The 26,109-nt window shown below is 32.3% G+C and overlaps 4 protein-coding genes across 4 annotated transcripts; 3 read left to right on the top strand and 1 right to left on the bottom strand.

Moving 5' to 3' along the window:
• The first annotated feature begins 3,012 nt into the window (after positions 1–3,012).
• LOC11440817 (PITH domain-containing protein 1) lies at positions 3,013–7,502 on the top strand. Its single transcript, XM_003593791.4, has 9 exons — positions 3,013–3,183; positions 3,256–3,336; positions 3,450–3,499; positions 5,083–5,160; positions 5,888–5,945; positions 6,037–6,086; positions 6,323–6,431; positions 6,508–6,569; positions 7,170–7,502. Exons 1-9 carry the CDS (start codon positions 3,100–3,102, stop codon positions 7,210–7,212), a joined length of 615 nt encoding a protein of 204 aa, XP_003593839.1. The 5' UTR covers positions 3,013–3,099; the 3' UTR covers positions 7,213–7,502.
• Positions 7,503–9,873: 2,371 nt separating this feature from the next.
• Positions 9,874–14,172, top strand: LOC11445860 (serine hydroxymethyltransferase 3, chloroplastic). The gene is made up of 11 exons (XM_003593788.4): positions 9,874–10,230; positions 11,104–11,299; positions 11,409–11,583; positions 11,671–11,788; positions 11,890–12,002; positions 12,118–12,240; positions 12,400–12,504; positions 12,651–12,737; positions 12,825–12,932; positions 13,161–13,233; positions 13,564–14,172. Exons 1-11 carry the CDS (start codon positions 10,002–10,004, stop codon positions 13,836–13,838), a joined length of 1,602 nt encoding a protein of 533 aa, XP_003593836.1. The 5' UTR covers positions 9,874–10,001; the 3' UTR covers positions 13,839–14,172.
• Positions 14,173–16,677: 2,505 nt separating this feature from the next.
• On the top strand, positions 16,678–19,756 carry LOC11443842 (eukaryotic translation initiation factor 4E-1). Its single transcript, XM_003593785.4, has 5 exons — positions 16,678–17,020; positions 17,977–18,142; positions 18,248–18,373; positions 19,344–19,409; positions 19,499–19,756. Exons 1-5 carry the CDS (start codon positions 16,752–16,754, stop codon positions 19,547–19,549), a joined length of 678 nt encoding a protein of 225 aa, XP_003593833.1. The 5' UTR covers positions 16,678–16,751; the 3' UTR covers positions 19,550–19,756.
• An 834-nt stretch (positions 19,757–20,590) lies between these two features.
• LOC11445859 (transcription factor GTE12) lies at positions 20,591–25,442 on the bottom strand. Its single transcript, XM_003593786.4, has 10 exons — positions 25,284–25,442; positions 23,217–24,065; positions 22,962–23,022; positions 22,615–22,664; positions 22,465–22,522; positions 22,292–22,375; positions 22,053–22,174; positions 21,904–21,970; positions 21,211–21,332; positions 20,591–21,126 (listed from the first exon to the last, which is right to left on the bottom strand). The coding sequence occupies exons 2-10, from the start codon at positions 23,937–23,939 to the stop codon at positions 20,851–20,853; spliced, it is 1,563 nt and encodes a 520-aa protein (XP_003593834.1). The 5' UTR covers positions 23,940–24,065; positions 25,284–25,442; the 3' UTR covers positions 20,591–20,850.
• Between the last annotated feature and the right edge of the window lie 667 nt (positions 25,443–26,109).

Raw genomic sequence — 26,109 nt, 5'->3', positions numbered from 1 at the left:
TATTGTGAGTTAGAGTAAAGTGGGAAGTTGAATGGCAATAAACAAGGGTATTTATTCAAATACTGACTCATTCATTTTCATATCAAGATTCATTTTTACACGTAAAGTTTAATTTGATTTGATACACGAATGTAAAAAGAAAAAATCACCTTTCCATAGATATTTTAAAAATTAGCATAACAAAGTGGCATACTTCTTTTGACAAATTTAATTAGCCTAAGTCAAAAAAAAAATTAATGATTTGACGATTATAATTGATTGACAGCCAAACAAATTACACTACGAATTTATTAATTTATTCATATATTCAATTTATGAAAATTAAATGCATAATAAGTATTCAACTTAAGCAAAGGCATCCCGCTGCATTATGTGATCATGTGAGCGCTAACCGAGAAAAAAAATGCATAATAAGTAAAAGACTATAAAATCTATAACATTATAACTTTTCCAAACATATTCAATCTAGAAGAGTTTGTTTTGGGAAGTCCATCCTAAAAATGTAGAATTTTATTTTTTGGGAACAAAACAAATGTAGATTGTTTTTATCTTCATACCTCTTGACCATAATAATTAAGGAACGTTACCAAATCGCACATTATCATTAATTGTATTCACATCTAATCCCCTTCCGTTAAAAAAAAGGTAAAAAAAAAATTACAAATCTAAGGGCACCCTCCCATCCCATCACTTTTAAATTCATTAATTAATGTAATCTATAATAAAGATCATATACATCATTAATTGAATGAATTTAAAAATTTAAATTTTTTACTTATAACAGTGATCGTGTAAAAATCTAAAATGATATAGTAATATAAAATGAAGGATTATTACTCGTAGTGGAACTAAAGACTAAGGATGAATAAATTCAAAATCTCTCAACTATAATAATAAAGACAATTGTATTGCTTGCTTATGTATTTAGTAATTTTGTTATATATAGCAAATTTTAAATTTCTTATCAACTGCAGCAAGTTCAAATTGTAAAGATTAAGGAAGAATAAATTCAAAAACTCTCAACTATAATAATAAAGACAATTGTATTGCTTGCTTATGTATCTAGTACTTTGTTATATATAGCAAATTTTAAATTTCTAATCAACTGCAGCAAGTTCAATTGGAAAGCATATATTTATGGGGATGTTCATGTATCACCTCTCTTACTTTAAATTGAAACTGACAGATATTTATTTATCATGTCTATGTCATCCTAGTATTGGCATCGGTACCCTTGTAGGAAAGCATTTATAGAAATGTATACCATTTTAATTTTGATTGAGATTAATGTGAGGTAGTGGAGAAAAATTGGAAGAGTGAGAAAACTATCCGTATATCTTATTTGATGAATGGTTTAAATTCAAACTAATGAGCCTGACTAATCTTTCCATTGATATTTACTCGAATGATTATTGATATTCAATGTTTTACTTGTACATAGATATAAGATAATCATGATATTGTACCCAAAAAAAAAAAGATAATCATGATATAAATATAAATATATATTTTATTTTTGAAAAAAAAAATCACTTTTGTCATTTCTAAGTGTTTGTTTAGGATTTTTATAAATATTTTTTTTAAATAATAAAATATATTTTCACTCCAAAATGAAAAGTTATTAGGAGTGCTTTTGACTTCATATTCGGAAGAAATGGGACCTTAGTTATACTTTTGTAAAAAAAGTTATTAAGTTTTACTAATGCAAACACTCAAACATCATTTTTTTAGATTAATTTATCTGAATTAGAATCCACTTGGGGTTGCACCGTGGTATTGGTTTGTCAAAATAAGATTATATATCGTGTATAAATTGCTAATTTTACCATTAGCGTGTCGTATTGTATCAAAATGATGAGTTAGTTTATAAATTATTATGAGCTTTTGATCAAATAAAATAGACGGTTAAGATTCGGTGTCAACGAATTTGTTGACACATGGTGAAAATTACATATGACTGGAAGACAGATGGATAATAAGTTGTGCCGCTCGGTCTTTTTTAATAGCAAAATCAATCTTTATAAACACTATATTAAGAGATATAACATTGTTGTGAATGATCATTTGAATTCTATGTAAAAGGTTAACAGTCTCTAGTGCTACGAAGTCAAAAATAAGACATATAAAAAGGCTCCAACATACTTAAGCCAACGACGCCTACACCCTAACAGACTTAAGTCCAACTGACCTTCAACTTAAGTCCAATTGTAAATTCTCAATGGTGATGTATCATAGTTTTATTAGGGATGATTTTCTTAGATACGTTTGATATGCCTACATATTATTTTACATAGTTTTGTTTGGTTTGGCCCTTAACTTTTTTTGTTTTGTTATTCTTTTTTATTAATAATACATAGGATGAGGTTCATCTAGCACACAATGTTTTGGGATGTCAGCATAGTTGAGATTTCAAAACTTTTTATCATGGAAATTTGGGGTGCCAACATAGTTGAGAAGTCAACCACCGTAAATAATGTGTGTCGCATTCATCGTCAATGGAACAAAAATTATGAAGTATTATTTAAGGGGTCATTTTCTCAAGCTCGGCCTAAGACCAATAAAATGATAGGAACGACTCTAGTATCAAACACAAGTAATATAAATGCATGTTGATAGCCAACCGACTTTAGAGTAAGGATCATCTTATTTGTCAAACAAGGTTGGAAGCTCCAATCAGACACCATCAACTTTGCCACTTGTTTGTTAGAGACCGATGTTATCTTAATAGCGACAAAAATTGATCAAAACTAAACCATACCAGACTTTTTGGTAAGAGTTTAATGGTGGTAAATTGATGGTAAACATAATCAATCAAAACATTTAGAACCGTCACACCAATTAACGTTTTTAATTTACATGACAATTTCAAATATTTTAATTGAATATGTGTATAAAGTTGTTTCAAACTATCAACTCACCATTGTTAAACTTTAATCTTAGATAAATCATCCAAATCAAACCGTCTAAAATATTTTATTTTGTTAAATAGAAAAAAAATAATAAACAAATTGGTAAGCCTAATAATAAATTTTGGTAAGCCCAAATTGAAGAAGAAGAAGAAAGAATCTACAACATCGCTTGCTCGGTGGTGCAGTAAAAATGGCGTGTGTGCATGACCATAGCTGTGAAGACCATGATTGTTCCTCTGATTGGTCTCTCTACAAACACATTGATCTCGAAAAGGTTAACCAAAACCCTTTCCCTTTTCTTTAATTTTATGAATAAATTCACAATTTGTCGAAATTTCTGTTTCAGGTATCTGCTTTGAATGAAGCAACTCCTGGTAGTGTTAAATCAGTTTTCAAAGCTTGGGAACACCGTTTGAATACTTCTGGGGTAATCAATCATTCCTAATTTTTCTTTTTAATTTTTGAATGTGATGAATATTTAAGTTTCCTTAATCTGTTTTAATGTTTAATTTTTTTGTAATCATGGCTTCAATTCAACAGGAACACTTGGAAAGCAATGAGGGTGATCCTGAGTTAATTGTATTCATTCCGTAAGTTACTTCTATTATTCCTCTTTTAATTTGTGTTTTATTATGATGAAATTGCCTTGTTTTGATAACATATCATCAGATAAATGCTTATGTATAACCCATTTCTAGTACTATAGGTGAAATAAAGTCTAAATGTTTTCGTATATGCTATAAGCTGTTTTCATAAGCTATTCTGGAGGGTTTGTGAAAATAAGCTGAAACACAACTTATGGACATGTCTAAGCTGTTTCCATAAGCTCTCCCAAACAGTCTCACAAGTACTTATACCAATAGATAAACTCAAATAAGTAAACTCAAACAACCCACATGTAATTTAACTACTTATCATAGTAGCATAAAGTAGTGAATGTGCCTCTAATGTATATAAATTAATTTTCATGTAAGCTCTAAATTATATACTACCCATCTCTAATATATTGAAGTGTTTGGAACTGCGGAACTTAGCAGGGCAATGATTATAAAATTGATTTTTTTATACAAATTGTCTGATGGAATATTGATTTACTGTGCTCTTTATTGTGAATTAAACAGTTTATCTTTAAAATTGTACTGGCCTTCATTAGTAGAAAAGATGGTAGAAACTAAGCGTAGGTGGTTTGGGCATGGAGAGTAGATCAGATGGAGGGGAATCAAATCACTAGAGGTAGGGAAATACCTAGAAAAACTATTAGAGAAACTACCAAGAAGGATCTAGAGATCAATGAGTTGGAGAAAGACATGGTTTTTGATAGAACACTATGGTGTCGTTTGATTCAGGTAGCTGACCCCACTTAGTTGGATAAGGCTTGGTTGTTGTTGTGGACTGAACTACATAATATGATTCTAGTAAGATGTGCTTTTGATAAGTAAAAGAAGTATATACTTTCTTAGCAACAATATCTGTTTTATGTTTTTGTAAGACAAGAAATAACTTCAGCTTCTTTTTTTTTTTTTACATGAACCAGAGATCACTGGCAATAACTGTAGTCCTTGACAGTGTAGTTTTTCTTTGAAGCTAATGAACTACTGTATTAGTAGGAAGAAATAAATGTGTGTGAGTGGCTTTTTTTTTTAATATGCATTGTGATAGGCAGAGGGCTGAGCCCAACTTAGAAAAGGGAAATGTGTTAGTGGGAAAGAATGATACTAAGGCCAAAAAATGGAGAGTTTATGTAAGGAAGCAAAAGAAAGAGAACGTACAAAATGTGTGACTGCTTAGCTGGCAGAGTTGGTTAGGATATTTTCCCAATAAATAGGAGTGTAAGGGAATTATTAGACAGGCAATCATTTTCTTATCACCTTTTGGTTAGGCAGTGACTCACTCACTGAGGAGCTTTGCTCTGGTTGTTATCTTTCTTTGGTACTATTCCATAAATACAAATCAATCATTTCATCATCTCTTTTTATCTCTTTTTTATATCTGCTCTAACACATTGGATAATGCTTCTATTCTTCATTTATTTTGCCAAATCGAGATTTGTATGGTTAGCATTCTGCTAATAACAGTAATCCCAAATTTACAATTACTGTCACATTCTCCATTTTATTTATAACATTGGTCTTACTAATTCTTATATGACTTGTTATGCTTCTTTGTGCGATAGATTCACTTCGGACGTAAAGATTAAGAGCATATCCATAGTTGGCGGAGCTGATGGAACAAGCCCTTCCAAGATGAGAGCGTAAGTTGTTATGGTTTTGAAGAAGCTTTATTGTATTTGGTGGGCTTTTTTCATGCGCAACTTCTGATGCTACTAATTCCTTAAAATAGTTCCATTTTAAGATCAGAGAAAAGCACCACCTTCTTTTATGCTTGGCATTGACATCAACCAAATTTAAAATGGATGTTATTGTTTTATCAATTCTCTATTTTGAAGATCCATTCAATGACACTTATCATTTATGAACAAATTGTGATCTCTATGTTTTCCTAGAATCCAACCTGTGAAATCAATTTGAGTTATTCATGTGGCACAGATTGTTTTTAGATAACTACCTTCTTTATCATCATATCCCCCATCATCTGTGCTGTTTCATGCTCATGCGAATTATATTCTCTGTCCTTTGTTGTATGATTGAGTTCTTATATCCTTGGTTGGATATCAGGGTGATAAATATAAATATCTTGATAGATGCTTCTGCAAATTGAATTTTCTTGTGCATTTATTACAAGTAAACCTTTGTTTTCCTGTTCTTTTATAAATGTACCGGGCATTTAACCTTGGGAGGAGATATTGTAAGAGGAAAGATCAAACTAACAGTAAATGTTTTTTCAACCACTTTTCTATTACTGACTTGGATAAAGGCAATGCATTTAGTGCTTGGATCAACAAGGCTTATTTCAACAATAATTTATATTTATTTCAAATATTCTCTACACAAAAGGCTGAGAAATTCATCTTGAATTAGGTTCATCAATAGAGATGGCATTGACTTTTCAGATGCACAAAGCATGCAAGCCATTCAGGTATATTTTCTTTCAAATTTTCCAAGGAATTAATTGACAAATCGACACCACAGCTTGTATAATACTGATTTTTTTTCTTTTTTTAATAAAGGAATGGGATTTGGCTGAGAATTTGCAAGGAGTATTGGAATACCAGACAAGGTAATTATTATCATTTACCAATTTCTCATTTTAGTTATTCCATCGCATTTTGAAGTATTCATCGAGTTAATAATTCACGTACGAAATTCAACTGCTTTGTGATATGAATATTGTATTTTCACATACTATCACTAATATGAGGCACTACTAGTGCTTTGTGTCATTGCCTCATCTCATTGGAGTTTTCTGGTGTCTCTGCCAGCATGGTTTTTTAATGAATCAATCCTTTTTATTAGGTATTCTAAATTTCAAGGTGTGGGAAATATTACATTGCACTTTCCTGATAATTTTGGAGGTGACACTACCAAAATACACTATATTGGCCTTAAAGGCGAAGCTACTCAGGTACACTTTTTACTGTAAAATTCAGGGCTGTTCGATGCTTATAGTCAGATTATTAACATCATTGTTTTTTGTATAGTTAAAGAGGGATGTCGTTGCCACTATTGTTTACGAGCTTATGCCAAACCCTTCTGATCACAAGTAAGTACTGAGCTCTTGACGTCATCATAATATCACTTTATTTTTATATCCTTCCATGACATTCATCTAAATGATGGTGAGTGGTGACTAAACAACACTGTTGAGTTCTCTACATTAGGCATTCCTAATCTTAGCTTTTGCATTTTCGCAACATGTCTTATTCTTTTAGCCCATCATTAATCACTGTCCTAAAGAACTAGAATCGTCTTATGTTGGCTCGTTGATCTTAGTTTATATATAGCTTCTGCAATTAATTTTTCAAGTAATATGAAAAATTCTAAACCCGATTGTTAGAACCTGTAAAAGATGGTCCATGGCTCGGTAGATCAGTTTAGAGGGTCACCGATTCAAAATTTAAATGCATTGTTGGTTGCAAATTCACAATGCCTCGTTGATAAAATGTTGCATACATGATGCTTTCAATGTCCATATGAAGCATAGTTTTCTCGTGTTATTGCATTGCACTTAATCTTGTTTTCTTTCCTCTTTTTTGTCACTACAAAATCCCATGTTTTTGTACATTGCAATGGTTCGGTGTCATGAGCTTCACTTTGCCATGATTGTTTTTTCTTTCCTAATCACTAATGCATTCTTTTATAGGACACGTGCTGAAAGCGGTGGAGGTCTTTCACATGTCGGGTGAAAATACACGAATGGTTTTATTTTGTTACTGGATAACACTACCTCTCGGGCGCAAAAGAATACAGTTGGATAGCTAGAAAATATCATGCCATGAAATAATTTGGTCCCGGAGTCGATGTAAGTTACATATGAAATTCTGTGGCTAGATACTTGTTGATCTGGACGATGAATATTGTTATGTTATGTTATGTTATGTGATGAGTTATAACAATATAAATACCTTTGTAGATCAATGGAAACACTAAGCATTATAAATTTGATTAAATTCGTTTCTCTATACCATTGAAAGAATATGTCTTTTTGGCAAAAAGAAATGAAAAGGGTTAGATTCAATTTTTGTTGGTATGTAATTGATGCAGCAGATTGTCATTGGTGTTGAGATGCTATGACTTTTCTTAAAGAAACGAATATGATTCTGTTCTAGCTGATCAAACTTGTCTGAATGAGGTTAACCCATTTTGAAAGGAAGAAAAATGCGATATAACTTTCTATTCTTTGGTTGGCTAAAAAAAAGAAAAATCGGGTTTATAATTAACAAGCAAATATGCATTTCTAATTACATTTATATATGTAATTTTATTGTTATATCTACTTTTAAGTATTTAAGATAATACCCTCAAAAAAAAAAGTATTCAAGATAATTATAGTTTTGACAGAATGTTTTCAAGTACTGATGAACTTCTGAAGTGAAAATCAATTTCGTACGAACCTCAACATTTTTAGTTTGTTGAATTTGCGCACTTGCAACTATATTTATTTAAGGATTAAAAAAAAGGATGACCGTAAAACTAATGCCACGTCTTTATATTCAAATGAGATATCCATTGTAATACCAAACATAGGTTGGAACCATTTAACTCAATATTGTTCCAATGAAGAGGTTGTCACTTGTCAGCGATAGAGAAAAACTCTAGAGAGAAAAAAGAGACAGGAAGTAGCAAAAATTAGTTTGTTAGAAGAAATACCAAGGATGCCAAGATGAATAAGAGATTTTGTCTTAAATGTAACAGCTAAAAGAGTATATGTTATATTTTTTAACCTATACTTAAGGTTGGAGGAATTACGTTAGAGAATGTTTTGTTATATCTATCTTTTTGAGAAAATGAGAGCTTTCACAACTCTAAAAAGATGGTTGGTTTCTCTCAAGAATGAAATCTCTCTGTGAATTTCTCTTAATGTTCAACAACATTCACCCTAAAATTTAATATTAGATATCTTTTAATTTTTTTTATCTCTCACATGTCGATGCCTTAGATTTCAATTGAAAAAAATGGAGAAAATTTCAATAGAGAGAATTTAAACTCATGTCTCTCTGTTTTTTTTTTATTTTTAAAATAAACGATATTCATTCATTCAAATTGATAGAATACATCGATATAATACAAATTCAAATTCGCTAAAAACAAAAAGGATGAATATGTGAACAAACTCACATCATCCATGTTAATAGCATAAAACGGCAAAGTACCTATGCCTACAAATATGACCAATATGACTATATTCATGTCTCCGGAATACTTATGTCTCCGGATCTGCAACGTTGACGACACCAAAGTCATTGATCGGATCTGCACTTGCTCAAAGCTAATCTTTCAACCTGAATCAAATAAACACCGCACTAAGACGAGAAATCAAAAACACACCGCACAAAGACGGGAAAACAAAACAAACAGAGTCGTTCATAGACGACGAAATCACAAAAACAAATGAAAGAAAACAAAAAATATGTGAAATCATTTATTCAACTAGGATAGAAGGAAAAACAATTCGGAGGGATGATTTTTGGGTCAAAATTGACCCTAAATCACCCCTCTAAAAAGAAGAAGAAGAAAATGATGACGGCTAGGGTTTGAGAATGAGAGAAGAGAGAGAGGAAGAAAGGTTCAAGACAAACCCATGTCTCTTATTAACTAATAAGACAACATTTACTCTTTTTTTGGTACAAACATTTACTTTAATATATGTAAATGATTTTTTTTTTTACAAAACATTTTTGTGAAATGATTATCAATATTAAAAAAAATTGTAAATGATTTTTTTTGGGTTACCAAATAATAGTACGAAGTTTTCGTCGAAGAACATGTATGATACATAAGGTGGATTGGATTCTCCTCTTCCAATCAAATTTTTTAATACATATGAACAATAAATCAAACGTTGTTCACTTGCTTAACGAGCTCAAGTTCTCTACCACTTGAATCCATCCATTATTTTTTTGGTTGATAACATTCAAATATTTTTTTAATTACTATCTATTACTATATCAAAAAAAATCTTACTAATTGTATATAACGTCTTGTTCAACCGATGATGTTTTTATTATTAGGTTGAACATTTTCACTCAAGTTTAAGCTCAAAACATCACAATTGTGTATGAGTTTCAACGACTCCGTCGATTATTAGTACTAAATTAACTTGAATTTGACAAGAAAATCAATACTATGAACACCAAAAGCTTCTTCACTTAAGATCTGCCATTGGATTACAGCTTATTATCCATCTCTGTCACCAAACATTTTGTTTGAGATAATTTGGTTAAAAGAATGTAGACGTGGCATGTTATAGTACATTAGATTGATCTAACAGATGAAAAGAAGCAAAAGACACCATATCTTTCCCACCATAACATTAGACAATTGACTTCCACTATTTATATATGTCTTCATTCTACGCTCTCTCTCAGTAAACCACGTTGTGTCATTGTCTACTCTCCGCGCCGCAGCTACTGTTCTTTCTTCTTCTTCTTCTTCAGCGTGTGTTTCTGAGTCAGCAAAACCCTAATCCATAACGATGCCTGCGGCGTGTAGTGGAGTTGCATCAATGATAGGTTATTTGCAACAACCACCTCTTTCTTCGACCAAGCTTCATAATTTCTCTCATGGAGGCCTTTTACCTCAACTTCATTTCAACAACAATAATCATTTCAAGCCATGTTGCAAAGTATCTATTCACGAAGCAACTTTTGGGAAATCATCATCATCTTCCTCTTCTCCTTCTTCTCTCCCTAAAAAAATTGGAGGTAAATTCTCTTTCTATTTTCCCATTTCATTTTTTTATTCTATTTTCTTTAATATTCCTAAGCCTTCGTTACAGTGTTTACGAATTAAGATAGATAGCATATAGAACAAGTATATATAAATGCTGAAGTTTAATTGAATATTACTGCAACATGCAATCTATTTTAATTTTTACTAATTCATCCAGCTCGGTTCCATCTATATTTATTATTTTGTACTCATTGTGCTATGTATCACAGTCTTTTAATTCTTTTCATTACTAATTTTTGGCCCTGTTTGGATAAACAACTTAATTAACTGCTTATAGCATAATAAACTCATATATAAGTGCTTGTGTAAAAGCTATATTTTTAACAAAAGATAAAATAAAGTCTTTTTTTTTTTTTTTTTTTTTTCTTCCTTCAGATAAGTTATAGGCTGTTTTTTTATTTATAAGCTGGTAAACAAACAAAAGGCAACTTCTGCTAAACTCTATGTTTGTGAGTAACAAACATACCCTATACGGAAGAATTTATCGAAATTAGTTGAAATCAGCTTATGGACTAGTAAATTTGTCATAAGCTGGTACTGAATGTTCACCCAAACAGTCTCGCAAGTGCATATGTCAACAGATAAGCTTAAATAAGTCGATCAAAACAGGCCCCAAGTATGACAATGTGAAAAACAATATATTTTACTCAAAGCACTTCTGGGATATTTGTTTATGTACTTTTTTTGTCTCCTTTGGTGTCAAGTGTCGTTATAAAGTTCATGTTTTTTATGCCATCGTGTCAATATATATCTGAGTTTTGTATTTTGTATACTGAAATTTAAATATATATGCATGCTTGGTGATCTTTCTTGCTCATGGAATTATGTGCTATTTCAAATATCAGGTGATGGATCTAGCTTCTTGGACTATGGCTTGAGTGAAGCTGATCCTGATGTTCATGCCATAATTAACAAGGAAAAGGACCGTCAATTCAGAAGTCTTGAACTTATTGCTTCTGAGAATTTTACATCTAAGGCAGTGATGGAAGCAGTTGGTTCATGCCTCACAAACAAGTACTCGGAAGGTTTGCCGGGTAAAAGGTAAATTCTTATCTATTTTTACTTTTTCTCTAGAAATGGGAGTTTTACTTGAAGTTTCCTTTTTTCCCTCTTCTGCAATTTTGTTGATTGGATCCCATGTACATGTAAGGTATTATGGTGGCAATGAGCACATTGATGAGCTCGAAATCCTATGCCAACAAAGGGCATTGGCTGCATTTCATCTAGATGGTGACAAGTGGGGTGTAAATGTTCAACCATTATCTGGTTCCCCGGCTAATTTTGCAGTATACACCGCAATTCTTAAACCACATGATCGTATAATGGTAAACTATTTTTCTCACACATTGTCTTGGCTTTTCCAAATTGGAAGTCGATTTTGATAGCGTTCATGTGTAATGATATGTTACCAGGGTTTGGATTTGCCTCATGGGGGCCATTTATCTCATGGATTCATGACAGCTAAAAGACGTGTATCAGGCACATCAATTTATTTTGAATCCATGCCTTATCGACTTGATGAATCCACAGGTGCTTATATTATATCATTAAAATCGTTCCAGATATATTAGCTTATTTGTGGAATAACTTGGGATTATTTTTTTCTTTCACCCACTTTGGAATGAAAACAGGTGTTATTGATTATGATATGCTGGAGAAAACTGCTGCTCTCTTCCGACCAAAACTCATTATTGCTGGTGCCAGTGCTTATCCTCGAGACATTGATTATGCCCGCTTTAGAAAAGTATGTTCTGTACTTGAGCATTTTCTGATATTATAATCATCATTATCTTCTTCTCTACATCGCATGGTTTTTTCCTTCACAAATAGCTAATTACATCTTTATATGCAAATGAAAGATTGCAGATTCAGTAGGTGCGTTTCTGATGATGGATATGGCTCACGTAAGTGGGCTTATTGCTGCTTCTGTTCTTGCTGATCCCTTTGAGTTTGTTGATATTGTGACCACCACAACCCACAAGGTTTGCCTTGAGATATTTGTGTTCTCTTTGTATTTTTCCACTCAAAATTGAAGAGAAAGAGTTTGCTTTTTTTGGTTTAAAAACATAATTCTATTTACTTGAAGTTATGAAGTCGGTACTTTTCTTTGTAATACTCACAACACTCATGACTTCCTCCAGTCTTTGAGAGGTCCTAGAGGTGGTATGATATTCTTCAAGAAAGATGCTGTGCATGGAGTTGATCTGGAGTCTGCCATTAACAATGCTGTTTTTCCTGGTCTACAGGTAAATTTGGAATATCCTCTAATTAGTTCTTTTGTAACTATTCTGATTGAGAAAGTGCATGAATCCTATGTACCAATTCAGTCAAGATGCATTTATCTTCTTTACCTTCCTAGTTTGTGATTTTAATACAGTGAAGAATTTTTTAGGGGGGTCCTCATAACCACACAATTGGAGGACTAGCAGTCTGCTTGAAGTATGCTCAGTCTCCAGATTTTAAAAATTACCAAAACCAGGTATAGTAATGTCCCTTTTCATCATTGGTTAGAGTTTGACAAAAAGCACTTTGTAACAATGACACTCCCGAACCTATCATCGTGCAGGTGGTTGCTAACTGTAGAGCTCTTGCTAACCGGTTAGTTGAGCATGAATATAAACTGGTTTCTGGTGGTAGTGATAATCACCTGGTTCTTGTTGATCTGAGGCCATCAGTAAGCTTGTTGCTCTTTTCTTTGTCAATAAAATGATAATTCCGTCTTGGCTTACTCTCCCCAGTTTTTTTATAGAAATAAGGAGTGTGAAATTTTCTGAAAAATTTGTAGTGTTATGTAAATTGCTGGCGTGTTTTTTAGTGTGAAAATAGGTTTGATTTTGCTTATTGATGTATATTCCTTTTAGTACCTGACTGACTGTATTTCATATAACATCACGTCCCTTAGGGTATTGATGGTGCTCGTGTGGAGAAAATTCTTGACATGGCTTCTATAACCCTCAACAAGAATTCAGTGCCTGGTGAGTGACTTGCTATTTGTTGCATATAATTTAGGGAGTGTTTGGTATGTGGAGTCATTTTTCATTCATAGGAATCATGTTTCCTATGAATGCAAGGGGGTTTCTGGCATGCTTCAAGTTTTTCACCTCCATGTGAATTTTGGATTCCCATTCCATCTCGTGAATGTTTAAGAATGTTAATTTCTTGTTTTTAAAACATTCATATGAATCATTAATGACAGTTCAAGACTCTGAATTTAGGAGTTAAAAAAATCCCACTACCAAACACCCCCTTTGCATTTTTGCTTATTTGTTGTGATTATTACTGACATGTGCTAATTATTACAAAAGGTGACAAGAGTGCCCTGGTTCCTGGAGGCATCCGCATCGGTTCACCAGCAATGACAACAAGAGGACTTGGTGAAAAAGAATTTGAACTAATTGCAGACCTAATTCATGAGGGTGTGCGGATAAGTCTTGAAGCCAAAAGTTTGGTCTCAGGAACAAAGGTTCAAGATTTTCTAAACTTTGTGTTAGCTCCTGAATTTCCTTTGGGAGACAAGGTTTCAAATTTGCGGAGGAAAGTTGAAGCTCTTGCTACTCAATATCCTATTCCTGGAGTCTAATCCTGCTTGCTTAATTAGTGCCAAAGACCAGGACACTGTTGGAAATTTTGATATGATAATAAGTACATGTTTAACTTTTGCGTTGCTGTTAATATTTGGTTATTTTACATTTCCTGACAAAATGTGTCTTCTGTTGATGATGCTCTAATTACATCCCTGAATACTTTAGTTCCTGGTTTGCCTAAAAGCAAAGCTTATCAAGGTGTAAGGTGTTATTGTTGCATTTGGCTCCAATAGTGATGAGTATTGAATGATGAAACGATGGTTACAGTTAAGCTATTATTTTAGTTGTACTAAAGATTTAGTAAACCCTTAATTGTTCTTCAAGATTACAGCAGTTATTTCCACTCTATTATTTTTATCATAGCACTTGATTGTTTATTTCAATATATCATTTCTTTGGTCTTTTAAAAATAAAAATTACTATCACATTTTTCTTACAATTTTGAGTAGCAACTTTAATGGTAAAAACCGTAGGGATGGCAATCTAATTTGAAAAATCTATTTAACTTTTCACTATTAAGTTTTTCATTGAGTTCTTTCGTGCTTTGTATTGAGAGGGAAGTGAAAATGTATAAAAAGCTAAAGTTCGATGATCAATCTCATACATATAGAGACTGACTTTATCTGTTTACTTAATTGTAAATTAAAAAACCTATCTAACTAATTAACAACCACCAACTAACTTGTAAGGGAGTTATATAACTAACTACTCCCTCCGTCCCAAATTGTATGTTACTTTAGAAGAAAAAAAATTGTTCCAAATTGTATGTTACTTTACGATACCAATGAAACATTAACGTTATTTTTCCTATTATATTCTTAACTATTTATTACTCTTTTTTTTTTCAATTCTTTCATTTATCTTTCTCGTATCATTTATTAAGGACAATTTTGTAAAACAACTCATAATATCTCTTTCCCACACAATATTAATTACATTTCTTAATACGTGTGAAATGTCCAAAACGTCATACAATTTGGGACGGAGGGAGTAGCAACCAAGTAACCTATACCAGTGCATATTTCTATTATTAAGGGTAACCCAGAAAAATAATCATTGGAATCATGAAAGTTATAATCTGATGACTGATATTCCTTTAAAAAAAATCTAATTGCTGATAAAAAGCTTTAAAGACCAAGTGATAACACAATTAGTACGATAAAATATAGTGATAAATGCACAATCCAAAAGTTTGAGTGGATAACCCTCAAGAACGACATTTATAAAGTCTTAATCTTCAAAAGTATTTTTATATATTAAAAAAAAGTCATGTCAACGAGTACCTTCGGAACACTAATTAAAAAAATAAGAGAAAGTTTTAAATTAAAAAATACACTTTATTAATTTTTAAGAGATTGACAGCATAATTTCTAATACAATATATTCTATATTTAGTTCTTAACTGGTGCCCTGGAACACGGGTTAACATTACCCAAAAAAATCAGAAAAGATGCTTTGATCCTAATTAAAGGACACTGTTTTCATCCACTCTTGCTAAAAAAAATACTCCATATTTCTTGAAGACATATATAAATCGCATAAAAGAAATTAAACAAAAAATCGCAAATAATAGTTTTTTCAGATAAATTTTCTTTCAAATGAATTTGATTAATATACATTATTGGTGTTTTGTACACTTTCAATCAATAAATATTTGACTTTAATCATAACTATGTCTATAGCCACACATATGATTGATTGCAATTTGTAGAAAAGAAATTTTCTAAATATTTGACTTTAATCATAACTATGTCTAAAGCCACACATGATTGATTGCAATTTGTAGAAAATAAATTTTTTTACGCTTATTGTTTATCAAAATCAAGCTACTTTTAAAATGCATACATCTTGAGAGTGAAGTGTATGGTTATGTGGTGTAGTTTGCAAATGGACCAAATACTAATTTATAAAAGGTTTTGTGTGTTGTGTACCTGAAAAATTATCGATACAATATATATCACAAAAAAATTATGTATTTGATTGGCTGGAATTAAATAATCCGAAACGTACCAAATCTGATGGTCCTTTGGTTATAAGTAGTGTTTCTTTCTTCTTCATTTTCATTGCAAAACTCGGTGTTTCCTTCTTCCATTTGGTTTCTTATTTTTCTTTTGCGAACGGCTAAAATGTTTTTGTTTCATTGTTGTCCATTTATATTATCCTTAAAGTTGTTTTGCGGTATTTGTGAGGATTGTACGATAATTAACTTAACATAGACATTCGTATTAGTAGTTGTGGGCTAGTATGATTGGACAGAGTGGGTTGTCCTACATCAACTCATATCTCATTCGTTTGGTTTTGGGGTTGCTTATATCAGTTTTCGTCATATTGCTTCACATTTTTCTGTCTATCTTCTTGTACTACAAATTTAACTTTAGTTGTCAAACATGTTTGTACTCCTAAGTGTGATGTTAATATAAATATATTATGAAATTGTGTTCAATTAATAAATTTTGTTGTCTATTTTAAATTAAGTCATTTTAATAGACCTATTGAATTAATGAATCGAATTGACACTAAACCATGTCAAATATAATTTGAATTATATACTCCCTTCAGTCACATTTATAAATAAAAATTAATTTTTTAGATTCATTAAATACGTAATGTATTTGGTCTATAACGTTGTGCAGTCGGTTCAATCATTTTTTAAATCGGGTTAACCAATCTTAAAAATATCAACGTAAGTTAACTACTGAAAAATGTTGACGGTAAGTTAACTCTCGATTAAGGAAGCAAAGTAATTTTCTTACATGTAATGAATGTAGCATGGGCCTTATAACCCAAGCCCATTAGTACAACTCCCACCTTTCATTTTTCCATTAAAACCACTAAACTTCTAACTTCATTTCCCATTTAACGATTTTGGGAAAAATCAAAGCAAACCGAAAGAGAGAGAACAAGCAAAAATGGTTGTAGAAGAAACCCCAAAATCCATCGACGATCAAATCACAAACCCTAAAATCGAAGACATCAACAACGATCTCGAAGAAGGAGAGATCAACGACGATGATTCCTCCGCCATTTCGAAACCCCTCACCGCCGGTCACCAATCTCACCCTCTTGAGAATTCCTGGACTTTCTGGTTCGATAACCCTCAGACTAAATCCAAACAACAAGCTTGGGGTAGTTCGATTCGACCCGTCTACACTTTTTCTACTGTTGAAGAGTTTTGGAGGTAAAAATTCTATCCTTTTCACTTTTGGTCTTCTGCGTCTTGAAAAAATTGTTCATTTGTTGTTTCTTGGATGAAAAGTTTGTTGTTTCTTGGATGAAAAGATTCATTTTTTGTTTCTTGGGTGTTTTTAATTTTGGGTCAAAAAATTCAGTTTTTGTGAATCGGGTATTTTTTACATTAGGGTTTGTGATTCATTTTTAGTTAATTGGGTATTTCTTGTTTGTAAAATGTTGAAGAATTTTTTAGGTAAAGCTTCAATCTTTTCACTTTAGGGACCTGCTTGGATAAAGAGCTTATTTGCAGCTTATATCACAAGCGTTTATCAATATGCTTATCATGATATCCGCTTTTGTATAAGATGGCATAAGCTGTTATAGCAAAAAAATAATAACGCTGAATTGTTTTTTTATATGCTATAAGTTATTTCTATAAGCTATATTTGAGGACTTAGGAAAATTAGTTGGAAAAAGCTTATGAAAATTGTCATAAGCTGTTTTCATAAATTCTTCTAAACAGTCTCTCAAAAGATTCAGTTTTTATAAATTGGGTATTTTTCACATTAGGGTTTGTGATTCATGTTTAGTTAATTGGGTATTTCTTGTTTGTACAATGTTAAAGAATTTTTTTAGGTAAAGCTTCGATCTTTTCACTTTAGGGACCTGTTTGGATAAAGAGCTTATTTGCAGCTTATATCACAAGCGTTTATCATGTGCTTAACATGATAACCGCTTATGTATAAGCTTGCATAGAAAAATCGTTCATTTATTGTTTCTTGGATATTTTTGCATCTTGGGTATTTCTTGTTTGTAAAAAATGTTGCAGAAATTTTGAGGTAAAAATTCAATCTTTTCAACTTTAGGTCTTTTGGGTCATAGAAGATATTGTTCATTTATTGATTCTTGGATATTTTTGTTTCTTAGTTATTCGTGTTACTGAAATTTTCATGGTTTTTTCAGCATTTACAATAACATTCACCATCCTAGCAAGTTGGCTATTGGAGCTGATTTCCATTGTTTCAAGCATAAGATTGAACCAAAATGGGAAGACCCTATTTGTGCTAATGGTGGAAAATGGACTGTGCAATTTTCTAGGGGAAAATCTGATACTAGCTGGTTGTATACGGTAGGCTATTGAATTTGTTTTATGAGGGTATTATTTTGATTATTCTTTGTGATGAGTTAAAGTACTAATTGGTCATGTGTGTCTTTTTGTTCTTGGTAACTTTAGTTGTTGGCAATGATTGGAGAGCAATTTGATCATGGAGATGAAATTTGTGGAGCAGTTGTGAATGTCAGGAGTAGGGCGGAAAAAATTTCTATATGGACTAAGAATGCTGCTAATGAAGCTGCTCAGGTAATTTCTTGTTCTTACTTTTGATTCAATAGGAACTAGATGGTTTTGATGTTGAAGAGTAATATTATGATTTTCAAACTAAAGATGTGCATTTGTTTTGTGGCTGAGACCCCAAAGAAAGAATAGATAGTTATTATAATGGCATGTATTCAATCACAGTTCGTGAACAATTTAAATGAACATTTTTTACATTTTTGTTGCTTCAATGCCTGTGTTTGTTGTTTTCTCCCAATACCTTATTGTTTTACAATTCAAACTAGATGACTACTATGATGTTACTGAGTGTTATTCTGATTTTTCAAACTAATGATGAGCAATTGTTACGTGAATGGCTCACTCTTATCATTGCTGTTAAATATGAATGTAAAAAGCATGTGAATATCAGCTATTTAAATAGACAGTTTTCACGTTTTTTGTGTATTCAATGTCTGTGTTTCTTGTTCTTCATCAATACCTTGTTGGTTAGAGTGAACCACTAATATAGTCTCTGAAGTTTATAGACTTTGGTCAATTTGGCATCTGTAATTTACAAAATTTCTTAATGACCTCTGATATTGAAAATCCTCAATCAGTTAGACCTTTTTGGTCGATCAATTTAGTCTGAAATTATCATAATGTGATTGAGAATTTAAATTTCAGGGATCACTTGTGAATTTTATTGATTTTAAGACAAATTGCGTAACTCCCAGCAATTTTTAAACTTAATTTATGATTCACTGTTATTTTTTGGTAGAAGAGAATTCAAAAACTCTTGTAATTCGTCAGATGGAGGATGAATGTGTGATTATTATACATATGCTGCGACAATTCCATATAATTTACTCTTGAACTTGCCAAGCTAACTTTCTCTCATGACTTTTGAGACCAGAAATTACCATATGTATCTTTTTATACTTGTTCTGGTGTCTGTTTGAATCTTCTGATTGAACATTTGGTAATGGGGAACATATTAACTTCTGTTATATTTCAGGTGAGCATCGGAAAACAGTGGAAGGAGTTTCTTGATTATAATGAAACCATTGGCTTTATATTTCATGTAAGTAAAACTGCCTGTGTGTTTTTATGCCTGTATCACTTCATCTTAAATCACACTAACTTCTGTTTTCAATTGTGCTATTTCTGTAGGATGATGCAAAGAAGCTTGACAGAGCTGCTAAAAACAAATATGTTGTATGAACTGTATAGCGATCTTACATGGTAGCAAGTGCATGAGAGATGCCCTCCAACATCCAACATGTAGCTCAATGCATTTTAGCCTCTTTTAAATCTCTCATTTTGAGTTGTATTTCTAGATTTATGTCCGGATCATTTTTTTACTGTAGACAATGCTTCATCAATAATAGAGTGATTTAGTTAATTGCTTCTTGATTGAATGGGTAAAAATTAGTGCATCCTAGTATTTGAATATCTGCTTGATTATTTTACTTTCCTTCTTGCCGTTATATCGGATGTAGGGAGTAATGTTTGGAAATGAGCGGAAAATATTTCTAGGAAAATTAGAGGCTGTTTTTTGTTGTGGAAATTATAGAGGCTGTTAATATCTGAAAATTATTTGAAGGGTTCTCTTTTGTGGGGCATAACTCGGATCAAAATTATTCTCCACTGGTAAAGTATATGTATGTTTAGTTGATTTTAGAGGTGTAGAACTATTTCTTGAATGTTTGGTTGCTCATGAGTAAAATTTTTCTTGAATGTTTGGTTGCTCATGAGTAAAATTTTTCGTCTCAATAAATTGATTCTATTTGAAGCTATGAATTTGAACTTTTGGTTCTAGAATTGACTTGCTGATTAACTCACTCTTTAGCAAAAATAATTTTTGTTTCAAGGCAGAACCAATCATACACTACGAACAACCATATCTATGACCACACCCAATTTGGCAAGGATATCGTACTCTAATGAAGTGTTCGGTTTAGAGGGCTTTAGCCCAGGAACTGCATGACACATATACTTCCAAAGAAATCATGAAAAGATTCAATAACAAATGCCAACTGCGATGTATCAATAACAAACACATTAATTCAAGCTCATCCGAAACTCAAAAGCATAAAATAATTTATCTTTCAAGTTAGCTAGACTCAGAATCCCTTGAAAAGTTTCTCACACCCACTAAAGATGGCAAGTCAGGTTTTTTTTTTTTGTAAAAATTAGTTATCGATGATTACTTTGTACCAATAACCTGGTTATAAAAAAAATAATGCACAAACAGTTAAAAGCTATTTAAGACAAAACTGATCAATACTTCTGGTTTTTAGCATAATCTGATCATTTTTATATCACATACAATTCTAAGTCTAACAGTGTTTTTCTAAGTTTGCCGGAGGATTCCTCCAAGTAGATACCAACAGGACTTCTTTATGTTCCAACAATAGGGCACACATGATCAAAGACCTGATTCTACAGCAATATGCATATATAATTATTGTACGTTTCCTGTCTAAAGGATATAAACAGTCAATACTGGCAGATCAAAGGTATCAAAAAATTTCCCCTTCTTCCCAGCTTCCTCCTACTACTCCTCCTCCTCCAACTTCGTTCAGAATCTCCTCATCTTCATCTGCGATATAATCATCCTTGATAAACAAACCAAGTCGCTCCAACGGGTTCTCGAACTGAAGTTTATCCAACCTCTCCATTGCAGCTCTGTTATCATTTCTACTGCCCATGGCCTTGTAAGACAGCCTACACCCACTCAAACTCTCCAGTTCTTTCACAACCTCCAAATTATGTTCAATGTCAACAGATCTCTTCATCTACAAAAGACACAGACTGAATATTCATTTTGCTAATGATTCAAAATGAGTTATAAAATATGGGATGTTAAGACAAAACAAAACCTGTTCTATTGCAGCTCGTGCAGCTTCTCTTTCCTTTTCAATTTGTTGCCTCAATTCTTCCTCTGCCCTCGTTCTTTCAGCAGCTTCAGCAGCTTTAATTTGGGCTTCGATCCTTGCTTGCTCTGTTAAGCATGGGTGTAATCATACTTGAATCAAATTATAGTTCTCACTATCCAACATAAAAGGTCACTTCAAATATCATCTAATTACCTACTAATCCACAATGATATAATACTCTGTCCCTCTCACAATAAATGTCATTTTCAGTTTTCCATGTAATATTAATTACTTTTCCCAACAGTAACCTCTAATTACTTTTTAAAAGTAAGGCTCCCAAGTTGTTATATTTCATTTTACATTCATGATAATGGCGAACACATCCATTTTTAACTAGGATAATCATTTAGCCTTTTACATAATTTGTATGGAACAAGCAAGCTTACAGTTGCGGAAGGAGTACAAGAAAATCAGTTTATTCAAGAATTCCAAGATTGACACAATAAATAGAACCTTGTAACTCAGATGACATGGCATAGAAAAAGTGCATGAAGCAAATTCTTTTGAAATATTAAGACAGATGTAAAAATGAAACTACGACAAGTAATGCTGATGATGAGCACACAACAGTTCAAAAAGAAGCATGCGGATGTTCTACCAAATTAAATTGTCTTTCAAATAAGAGACAACATTCACCTTCGCGTTGTATCCTTTCCAATCTTTCCTTTTCAAGCTGCATTTTCATAGGATCTCCTTTATCGCCCTGTAAGTGAAATGAAAAATATATTACTAAAAACCACACTAGATTTCAAAAATTCATTTTGTTAGTAGAGAGAAAGCCTTACATGTTTGAGAAGAGTGTTCTGCTGTGCTTTTAATATGGTACCCGCAAAGCGGCTTCTGAGCATTGCATAACGAAGAGCCCTTTTAGGTGAAAGCTGGACAGGAAGAACAGGTGTGTTCCACACTAAAACATAAAAAAAAAAAAATAAAAAAAAATTAATAAACAATTATAACTATTAGACCAATTTTCATCACAATAAGAAACAGAATTAATTGAAGCTTAGAAGACAGAGAAACTGACCTTCAACAGAAGAGGCGTCAGTAGCAAGAGTTGCATGCGGAGAACTAGGACATGCGTGTTCACTATCTAAAGAACTTACAGCCCCTTTACATAATATCAACATCAAGTATACCATATCAGCAGTAACTTAAGCGGGTACAACAAAATATTTTACAAATCATAATTCTTCTCACCATCAGAACCGGGATCAGATTTCCTCTGCAAAGGTGATGTACATTTAGCCTGGCAGTCCTGGTACAAAGATATTAATTCTTCTTAGATTTGAAAGTAAAAGGAATATCTTAAAGTTACAGCAAATTTTGCTAATGATATATTATTAAAACCTGTTTCAAAGCAGAAGCACCGCACGTAGTTGTCTCCCTATCTTCAGATCCTTCAAGAGATATATCAAAGTCAGTCAGGCAAACAATAACACACTAAAAACGTAAGCAACCACAAGATTGTCTAATAAGCTTACGGCACTGGAGTTAAATTGCAAGAAATGACACAACAACATGTGACATCACAACAAATACTAAATTTGCATGCGACAAGACACAATGAGAGATAGGCTTTTCTTAATAGAACCAGAACCAGAGAGCTACTCTTAATCATGGATAAATTTTCCGCCTATGGAATACACATCAATGAGCCCTCCATAAACTCATACAGTGCTCTTAAAGTGTCGTACCTTTAATCAAGTCCTTCTCAAGTGGTTTGCAAGGAATCTGTGATAACTTAGGTACCTCCACCTATGAACAAAATATTGCCAATATAATGACATCTATCAAAAATACATAAAAGAAAGAGAAAAGTTCCATCTCCCATTAAGGTGACTGGATAAAAAAGTAGACAGAAGCAGTAACTTTATATCAATTTCAGTAAATATATTGCATTGTTGCATATTACAATAAGGCCTTTCGCCCTCACAGAATACAAAACTTACTTTAGCATCTCTTGTTGCCAATGAACTAATCTTGGGAATTCCTTTGTGTTCAGATGCCCGGGAGCTTTTGGTAAAGGAATCTTTATGCCGGGATTGTGTAACATCATAACTTTTTCTAACAGTTTCTTTAATCATTCCAGTCTCACTTTTCTCATGCTCATCTTCGAAGTTCCATTTTTTATCCATGTCTTTCCATTTTCTTTCAAATAATTTGTTGAGTTCCTTTGCCATCAAATGAACATCGTTGCTTGGAGGATTATATGTCATCGCATTTGAAAAGGTCAATCTAACATCAGCTGCAAACTCCTCTTTGCTATAATAAATATTTTTATCCAACTTGAATTTAATTGTGCCTAAATCCATGGGATGAGATATGACAGTAAAATAATCTGGAATATTCAGCGCTACAGGATCCACTGGCGTCTTAAACACCCAGCTATAAGGATGAGATATTAAGCATTTGAGGATTGTAGCACACTTGTGCGACCCTTTCCGATCAAGCTTCTGCCTTTTATTCTTTGGACCCTCAATATTCCCTGATGGTTCCCTTTTATTTGAACCTAGCAAAGAGGACTTTTTGATAGGATTACAACGTCCATTTTCATCAAGTTGAGACACTTTCTCTCCAAACTGACATTTTGGCCCAGAAACAACTTCTATCCTTTTGGTGGAGAACTTGATCTTCAACTTTGTAGCTGGTGCAATAATCTCTGTGGCAATCATGGTGATAAAAACCGGTGAGTGCGAGGTCACTCTCTAAATTTCCAAGTTCTCAAAAGCCAGAATGCTCTAACTCCTCTGACACAAGGAAATCAGGTAAGCTATCATTCCATGTGAAGACTGGACAGCCTGAACAAATTCATAAAAAAGACAAAAGCCACCATCAGTTTCAACACAAAATACTTATGTGGGGCACAAACAGCAGCAGATTACTTTTCTTGTAAACTAAATTTTTGTCTCGGTCAAACTTACTTTTTTACAGGACTTTCCAATATTTAAGTAGATATAGTCTTTATTATAAAAGATTATACAAATATACGATCCTGGATGAACTTATAATCGTTGAGGGGTTGCTACATGATTCTGACTACCATGCAGCATACTATTGTTATCAACTCAATCTCTCCGCTTATAAAATAAAAATAAAAAATCAATCTCTGTCTAATGAAACATATCAGCATCCAATAGTTTTTTTTTACTCAAGAACGTCCAGTTTCTGAGTAAAGAGATTTAGGATTTTATAGATTATAATTGTCGCAAAAAACAACATAATTGTCGGCTAATAAAACTCAATCTCTCTCTCTCTCTAATTAAAACTTATCTTACAATAGTTTTTTTTACAGATCCGTCTAAGAGTTGACTAAATAGGTTGTGATCCATTTACAGAGTAAAATTCTTCACAATTGCCGTGTATCAAAGATTAAATAATTCATCAAACTAGTCCATAGACTATCATTCTCTCCCCCATAGTTTAAGGACTAAATTGGACAGATAATTGGAGAGAATGATAGTTTAGGGACTAAATTGATGGTTTATTCATCAATGATCCAAAATTAATATCATAGTTATAAGGAATAAAACTTGTTTTCCTAAAACAATATACCATCAATATAAAAAACATATTTAACATACATGATATTGAAATTGAAATCAAAAACTCCAAAATTCAATGACAACAATTCCCAATTATGCCCCAAATCAAAATTCAAAAGAAAATCACGCATACTACTGAATTCAACAAAATTAACCAATCCAACAGCTACCCAATAACAATATCAAACAAAACCCTAAATCACAAAACATTACAATTAACAAATCTCACTAGATCAAGCAATCGACAAATCAAACCAAAACATAAAATTAACACGAAAATAACAAAACCCACAAAGAATTTCACTCAATTCCGCGTTCAAATCGAAAAACCCATGATTCAAAACCGAAAAAACAAATCTTGTAGATTACCCTAAAAAAAACCCAAAGAACAAAACGATAACGAAAAAGAAAAACGAAGAAAACAGAAATTCAATTGGAAGGTTGAAAAGGAATTAGGGTTTAGAAAGGAAGTACCTTGACTGAAGCAGATATGATGGGCTGCGATGCGAAACCTTTGTCGAAGAGAAACACCGGCAGTGTGAAAAAAAGCGATTTAGGGTTTTGAGTTATATCTCTCACTACGCGTGTGATGTGAGTGAGATATGATATTTGACTTTTATTTTTATGTTTGGGAGTGTGATATTTATTTATACTATTATTAATTTTTTTTTTATCTTTTTTGTTTTCATGATTGAGTAAAAATAAAAAGAGTTACCGGTATTCTTTTTTTTTTAGGTACAATTTTTTCTTTTAAGCAACAAGAAAATATAATAAATAAAAATAAAACGATACAAAGACCGGGGGACATAGGACCTGACCCAAGAGAGCCCAAACGGGAATACATCATGATGGAACAGCCTAGATGGATATACTCTAATCTATCCAAACAAAAATTCACTTAACACAGACGCAACCCAGCGTTAGTGGTATTCTTGAAAACATCAAATAAATATGAATTTGGCAAAAAGAAAATAAAAACGTAGTAAATATAGAGAAATAAGAAAATAAAAACGGAGTAAATATAGAGAAATTTTTACGTGAACTCTTACTCAACACCTCATTAAAATAATAAAAAGAATTAATATCAGAATTTTTCTCGTTACTTTTAATATTTCTCTCTCCTTTTTCCACTTTCTTTAATCAAGCAACAAGAACCACCCACCACCATTTACGTTTCCATTTCCTTAATGAAAATCACTCTTTTTTAAAGTTAATAACAGATGTCAATTTTTTATTTGTTGGGTGTAAGAATGATGTGTTGGATGAGAGTTCATGTAAGAATATCTCGTAAATATATATA

This window comes from Medicago truncatula, chromosome 2 (genome assembly GCF_003473485.1).
Source record: "Medicago truncatula cultivar Jemalong A17 chromosome 2, MtrunA17r5.0-ANR, whole genome shotgun sequence".
In the NCBI taxonomy this organism is placed as follows: Eukaryota; Viridiplantae; Streptophyta; class Magnoliopsida; order Fabales; family Fabaceae; genus Medicago; species Medicago truncatula.
The sequence above is the reverse complement of the archived record's forward strand: the minus strand, read 5'-3'. Positions and strand labels throughout refer to the sequence as shown.

What these genes read in the sequence shown, in the direction of transcription:
- LOC11440817 (XM_003593791.4), top strand. Translation starts at nt 3,100, where the DNA reads ATGGCGTGTGTGCATGACCATAGCTGTGAAGACCATGATTGTTCCTCT. An exon ending in GAGTTAATTGTATTCATTCC is followed by an intron (nt 3,500 to 5,082) that starts GTAAGTTACTTC and finishes TTTGTGCGATAG; the next exon opens with ATTCACTTCGGACGTAAAGA. An exon ending in AAAGCATGCAAGCCATTCAG is followed by an intron (nt 5,946 to 6,036) that starts GTATATTTTCTT and finishes TTTTTAATAAAG; the next exon opens with GAATGGGATTTGGCTGAGAA.
- LOC11445860 (XM_003593788.4), top strand. Translation starts at nt 10,002, where the DNA reads ATGCCTGCGGCGTGTAGTGGAGTTGCATCAATGATAGGTTATTTGCAA. An exon ending in TCTCCCTAAAAAAATTGGAG is followed by an intron (nt 10,231 to 11,103) that starts GTAAATTCTCTT and finishes TTCAAATATCAG; the next exon opens with GTGATGGATCTAGCTTCTTG. An exon ending in CTGTTTTTCCTGGTCTACAG is followed by an intron (nt 12,505 to 12,650) that starts GTAAATTTGGAA and finishes AGAATTTTTTAG; the next exon opens with GGGGGTCCTCATAACCACAC.
- LOC11443842 (XM_003593785.4), top strand. Translation starts at nt 16,752, where the DNA reads ATGGTTGTAGAAGAAACCCCAAAATCCATCGACGATCAAATCACAAAC. An exon ending in ATACTAGCTGGTTGTATACG is followed by an intron (nt 18,143 to 18,247) that starts GTAGGCTATTGA and finishes TGGTAACTTTAG; the next exon opens with TTGTTGGCAATGATTGGAGA. An exon ending in CCATTGGCTTTATATTTCAT is followed by an intron (nt 19,410 to 19,498) that starts GTAAGTAAAACT and finishes CTATTTCTGTAG; the next exon opens with GATGATGCAAAGAAGCTTGA.
- LOC11445859 (XM_003593786.4), bottom strand. Translation starts at nt 23,939, where the DNA reads ATGATTGCCACAGAGATTATTGCACCAGCTACAAAGTTGAAGATCAAG. An exon ending in GTGCTTCTGCTTTGAAACAG is followed by an intron (nt 22,523 to 22,614) that starts GTTTTAATAATA and finishes TCTTTGTACCAG; the next exon opens with GACTGCCAGGCTAAATGTAC. An exon ending in TGACGCCTCTTCTGTTGAAG is followed by an intron (nt 22,175 to 22,291) that starts GTCAGTTTCTCT and finishes TTTATGTTTTAG; the next exon opens with TGTGGAACACACCTGTTCTT.